General features: G+C 55.2%; 1 protein-coding gene across 1 annotated transcript in view; it reads left to right on the top strand.

The window, feature by feature from the left end:
• The window catches only part of HELZ2 (helicase with zinc finger 2, transcriptional coactivator), a 17,042-nt gene that overhangs the window by 236 nt on the left and 10,791 nt on the right, over window positions 1-6,015 (top strand). The window contains exons 2-6 of the mRNA XM_009710163.1: window positions 363-470; window positions 1,125-1,648; window positions 2,018-2,650; window positions 3,695-4,478; window positions 4,921-4,996. Of these exons, the coding sequence (XP_009708465.1) occupies window positions 363-470; window positions 1,125-1,648; window positions 2,018-2,650; window positions 3,695-4,478; window positions 4,921-4,996 (2,125 nt within the window). The remainder of the gene's footprint in view (window positions 1-362; window positions 471-1,124; window positions 1,649-2,017; window positions 2,651-3,694; window positions 4,479-4,920; window positions 4,997-6,015) is intronic.

Here is a 6,015-nt window from a genome sequence, read left to right as displayed (position 1 = left end):
CATCGCGAGAAGCCTCTTGTGTAGGAGCTTGGGAACAGAGCCCACTGCGCTCACCTTTCTAACGGTGATGCAGAAAGGGATGTTGCATCCCCCTTCCTTCACCCCTTTCGAGACGGCAACCCCAGAGCCTGCTCGGGTACCCGACCCCGCTGCTGTGCCGTGGGTCCTTCCGTTTCCCCAGGCTGCTGCATGGGGACGCTGAGCCGTGGTGGGTGAGGACTGAGCATGAGGATTTGCCGACGGTCCCCTCTTTGGGAGGACGTGGCGTAAAGGCAAAGGATGAAGATGGCCCCGCGGCGAGCTCTGCGGTGTGTCCCTGGGATGCTGCCTTCAGTCCCGCTCCTCTCCTGCCTCCCCCACAGATGTCTGAGCACGTCGAGGGCGTCCGAGCCGTGTGTGAGCAGTCCCTGCAGGTGCAACTGGAGGACAGGAGGATGAAATACCGCTGGAATTTCAGGGTCTACTCCCAGGTAAGCTCAGCTCTGCGCAGCGGGAGGCTGCGAGCTGCTGGCACCGCCTCCTGCTGTGCACAGTCCTTGTCCTTCAGATTTTTTGTTTGGTTTTTTAATTAATATTTCCGCAAGGGGCAGCAGGATAGGGATTTTGGGATGTCCGAATGAGGACATGGGTTGGGCATTCGGGAGCAGCCCAGGCTCAGGTGGTCCCTGAGCTGGGGCCGTACGTGAGGGGTGCAGCCACCGTGTCTCCTGTCTCGTCTCATGCGGTGGGGCTGGGGCGGACCTGGCTGCTCTCAGCACCACCCACGTATCACCACAAATAACAAGATTCAGCTGCTTTCCTGCCCAGGATTTTGTGGGTGTTGGGGGCAAGAGGCTGGGTCTAATTGTCCTCTCCAACACAGGAGATTGCCCATTTACAACAGACTGGCTCAATGGCTATAAAACTGAAACCTGAGGTTCTTCAAGACCTTAAAATAATTGCTGTAGGGTTGCATGAGGAATAAGCTCCTGAAAGGAGAATTTCAAGTGCGCTGTAGGTCCGGCATGGTGTTCGGTTCCTGCAGGAGCTTTCGGTAGGAAATGCTGCTGGCAGGACCTCATCAGCCGCTGGGCTCTTCCCGAGGGCTGCCCTCACCGCGTCCCTGTCTTCTCCCCTACCGGCAGATGCCTCTGCAGCACGTGGCGCTCCTGAAGCGGGAACCTGGAGTCAACTTCTACCTCTTGGGGAATGGGCTCTCCCAGGGCCTCCACTACATTCGAGGGGAGCACGTGGCCACCCTGTCCTCCTCCCCACCCATCGCGCTGGTGGAGGTCTGTGTGGAGTGCTGCACGCTGGGCGTCTTCGAGCAGTGGGTGGTGTTTGACTTCGGCAGACGTCCCGTCCTCATGCAGAAGATCAAGGTCAAGGTGGGCCGGCGGGAGACCCCCCAGCAGGTCCCCAGCAGCAGGGAGAGCAGCCGTCCTGTCAACTTTGTGCGATGGGATAGAGGTAACCGGATCATCGTTCCCAGCGTGCCAAGGACCGGTGAAGATGTGGACCTGATGGCCAAGTACAAACCTCCTGCTCTCGCGCTGGACTACCAACGTGAGGGTGGTGCAACGGTTCCCATCACCCGTCTCAACTACCGCGAGAGGATGCACAGCTTCCTCTTCCGTGAGGAAGAAGCCGAACAAGCTCTGATTGCCAAGTAAGTGCCAGGTGTGGATCCAGAGGGGTTCCTCCTCGCTGTGGACCTCGGGTCCACTGCTAACCCTTGGGGCCACGCTGCTACTGAAGCCTCTGTCCCTTCTGGATTGGGTCCTGGAGCGCCTTCCCAGACAAATGGAAACCTGCCCAGAAAGGTGGCTTGTTGGGCAGTGATAGGAGGGGAAGGGCTGGGTCTGGTCCTGCAGCCGTGGATTAGCTAGAAGCAGAGTTTCTGCCTCTGTGCGCTCAGGGGGCCGGCAGACCCTCGCTGGGTGCGGGTGGCAGTGCCCCCTCTGCAACGGGGAGGGCGGTTGCTGATGAACTGATGGACCCGTTCTCTGCTGTTCATTCGGGTGTTTCCTCCTTTCAGACTCAACCTGCGGGTCCTCATCTCGCTGACCCCCATGCTGGAAAGCCTCTCCATGGGGATGAAGTTTGCCCTCTCTGGTGAGCTGTTTGCTAAGGTGCCTACCCCTTATAACCTGTCACCGGACACGGACGAGGGGTATCTGCTGAGCAGGTCCGTGCCCACTGCTTTCCTGGCACTTGACCCACCTGTAGACAAGCGGGTTTACGAGGTCAGTGTGGAGCATAAAGCCACCACGGAGAAGACCATCTGGCTGCAGATACCAAAGAGATGCTGCTCGGAGCTGAACTTTCAGCCAAACACCTCCCGCAAGGTGGAGATCCAGTTCCAAATCGACCAGCTGCAGTTCCGGCAGTGGCACCAGGCTGTGGATCGCCTGCTGGATGAGAAGCTGGTCCTACCAGATGTTGCCAGTTGCTCTATCCCCCACTCTCTTCAGTCACCGCAGAAAGGGAATAGCAAGCAGAAACTAGCCATCTCCTTCATCACGGGCCAGGCAACCAGCAGCCGGCAGGTCCCACCTCTTCTCATCTACGGGCCTTTCGGCACAGGGAAGACGTTCACCTTGGCCATGGCCACCATGGAGATCCTCCGGCAGCCCAACACACGGGTGCTGATCTGCACTCACACTAACAGGTTAGCAGGGGGTGAGGGAAGGGGCAACCAGAGTTGTGGGCAGGGTCCAAGCAAGCTGGTCCGTCGCTCGCCTGGTGGGATGAGAAGGAGCCAGGGTGTACGAGATGGGGCTGAGCTGCCCTTTTCTTACTATGCATTTCCATTACTTGTTTAAATAAATTCATTTTTATTTAATACGTCTTAAACTGCTCTAGCACTTCCTGCTAGGAGGAAGCCTGGCACGGGTGGAAGTCTTTGTAGAAGAGGCGGCATACTCCTGCCCCCTTATAAAACGGGGATGGGGTTGGAGAGACAGTTAGCTCTTTCTAGCCTTTACTGTGCACTGGAGGAAGCTGAGAGCCGTTGCCTGACCCTGCTGTGATAACATTGTGCTCTACTTGCCCTTGAAGACTGCTGTGCTCTGTGCACATGCCAGGTTTTTTGACTTTTCCGGGGAGAGTTTGGGGAAGAGGAAATGCGGATCTGGTCTGAGTGCCTTCAGAGTGCGCCTTCAGGGAAACCAGGCCAAGACTGTTAGAATTAGAGCAGTTACACTGAAAAGAGTGTCCACATCGGATCCTGCAGGCTGTTACTGCCTTAGTTTATAATGTATAATAGATGGGTGACTGCTCATCTTAGCCCATTTCAGCTGTCTGCTTGCCCTGAAGCTTCTTCTGCAGGTCCTGGATCACCCGCCCGGGCTGGGGGTGGTTAGCTGTCAGAGGAGAGCTCTGCGTGACTTGGCCCTAGAGAGCAGCAGGGCCACGGATTTTGTTGGGCACATCGCATTTTTCCATATGAGTGTCGAGAGGTGCCCTAGTCTCGAGTATCAGCTCCTGTTTTAAAGTGTACTCTCAAAATAGGCTGGGAATTGGTGGCTGCGTAAACACTGGCTTCTGTGCACATATGTGACCATCTGCCGTGACGAGTGCGCGGTCAGCCCGGGCTGGGGGAGAGTTTGGGTGCGTGTGGGGGAATGATCAGAGAGCGCCTTGAGATGACGGTCACAGCGCTCGGGAACAGCACTTACAGTTTCTTGATGGTTTCCCTTTTGTTCCCCTCCAGTGCTGCTGACATCTACATCCGCGAGTATTTCCATAACTACGTGACCAGCGGGCACCCGTGGGCTGTTCCCTTGAGGATTATATCCACTGACCGTCCCATCAGCCTGACGGACCCCATCACTCAGATGTACTGCTGCCTCTCGCCAGACCAGCGCTCCTTCCGGCACCCCACGCAGGCGGAGATCGACAGGCACCACATCATTATTACCACCTCCATGTTATCCAAGAACTTGAAGGTTGCCCCCGGCTACTTCACCCACATCATGATCGACGAGGCTGCTCAGATGCTGGAGTGCGAAGCTTTGATTCCGCTCTCCTACGCCACTTTTGAGACCCGGATTGTCCTCGCTGGGGACCACATGCAGATAACCCCAAAGCTGTTCTGTGTTGGGGATGGGCAGTCTGCTGATCACACCCTGTTAAACCGACTCTTTCAGTTTTACCAGAAAGAGAGGCATGAAGTGGCCACAAAGAGCAGGATCATCTTCAATGAGAATTATCGTTCCACTGCAGGCATAATTGAGTTTGTCTCCAAGCACTTCTACATTGGCAAAGGCAACGCTATCCAAGCCAGCGGGAACATCCCACCCCATCCCGAAATGTACCCACTCATGTTCTGCCACGTGTCCGGTGTGGCTGAAAAGGCTATGTCCATGATTTCTTGGCACAACACCTCCGAAATAATACAAGTGATCGAGAAAGTGGAGGAGATCTATCGGAGGTGGCCAGATGAGTGGGGTGTCCGAAATTTGAAGAGGATCTGCGTGGTCTCCCATGGGAAGCAGGTACGTAGGAGAACCACGCGTTCCCCACCTCAAGAGGCTATGCACGCGCTGCTGGCCGCTCTCTAAACGCTCCTGAATAAATGCTGGACTCTATTGATGATAAACCTGTCTCTTGTGCTAGTAAAAATAGGGATTCTGGCTTCTCGCATGCCATCGGTGTTTTTTCGAGGCGCTCTCCATTTGGGTAGTATGCCATGGGTGGTTGGAGCAGCGATGCTCCACGGTGGGATGGTTTAGTTGAAAATTTCTTTCAGCATCTTCTAGGCAGGTTAACTGCAGGGCAGACTGGGAGCACTGGCTGAAGTCAGCCCAGGACGTGTGGCTGCTGTCGAGTAACTGTCTTGGGGAACCTGCAGCTGAGAGGGGTGAGGGACCTCGGTGCTGGGTGGGGGGAGTTTCTGAGCTGAAACTGTATTTAGTTGTGCCTCTTCTTTCTTACCAGGTTTCTGCAATAAGACAAGAGCTGAGGAAAAAGCAGCTACCAGATGTGGTGGTAGAAAACTACGAAAACTTGCCAGGTTTGTGTGTTGTGCAATAGCTGGTCGTGCCTGGCTGCGTTTTGAGGTCTTCTGTGTGCGAGGGAGAACTTCTGCAGTCATGCTGGTGGACAGGAGAGTCTGTGGCAGCTACAGCCAGTGTGTAATGGGCAGGGGGAACAGAGACTGGGTCGCTAGCAGAGGTCTTTCCAGCATCTTAATGGTGTCCTCTTTGCTAAAATGCAAAATACCGGCTGATCTCGTGGCAAAATGCCTCTCTGGGAGGGTGCACGTGGTGCTGTTAGGCAGAGCTCCCCTGCCCTTCCCCGCGGCTCTGCCACCGCCGCTGCCACCGCAGCCCACGTGCTGCTGATTAGGAGGGAGCGCCTGGAAATCCTTTGGCTGATTTCCATCCCCTTCTGGTTGGTAATTCTTTGACTTCGTCTTTTCCTTAGTGAATAAGATTTCACACTGAATTAAATCTGCACCCACCTGCCAACTCGTTTCAAATATACGGACGTTGCTTTGTAGGAGGGTGAAAACCCTGTTGGTGCCATCCCAGGGACCTGAGCCTGTGTGAATCATGTGGAGCCCCAAGTACCAGCGGGGGAGGCCAGTGATAGAAGGGAATTGAAGCCAGGGTGGCCTGTGGGTACCAGTCGCAGCAGAAATCGCAGAACAGCTCACTAAAGGAGGAGTCTGCTGCTCTGGATGACGAGAGAGGTTTAGGGCTGGTTTTGTCCTCGAGGACTTAGGTTATGACTCATCCGTGTTTTTATTATTATTACTTTTTCTGTTGTGCAGCTGGGACTCCTCATGGCGAGAATAACTGACCCCCGGGGTGTGTTTCTGATCTCCACACCCTTTCTTTGCAGTCTCTTCCCAGCCCTGAAATCACCAGGGTGCCTCTTGCCGTTTGTTATTTGTGGTGCGATCGGCAGAGCTGTCCTTGAGGGCAGAGGGATTTTGTCACTTCTTTTGTTCCTGCAAGACCCTCAGTTCCCCGAGGAATTTGGGATTCACAGAAAACTCTACCCGTGTTTGCGAGGAGTGGCTGGGGG

Source organism: Cariama cristata, unplaced genomic scaffold (assembly GCF_000690535.1).
Source record: "Cariama cristata isolate BGI_N322 unplaced genomic scaffold, ASM69053v1 scaffold3261, whole genome shotgun sequence".
NCBI lineage: Eukaryota > Metazoa > Chordata > Aves > Cariamiformes > Cariamidae > Cariama > Cariama cristata.
Note: the sequence above shows the minus strand (reverse complement) of the source record. Positions and strands in the feature narration are given on the sequence as shown.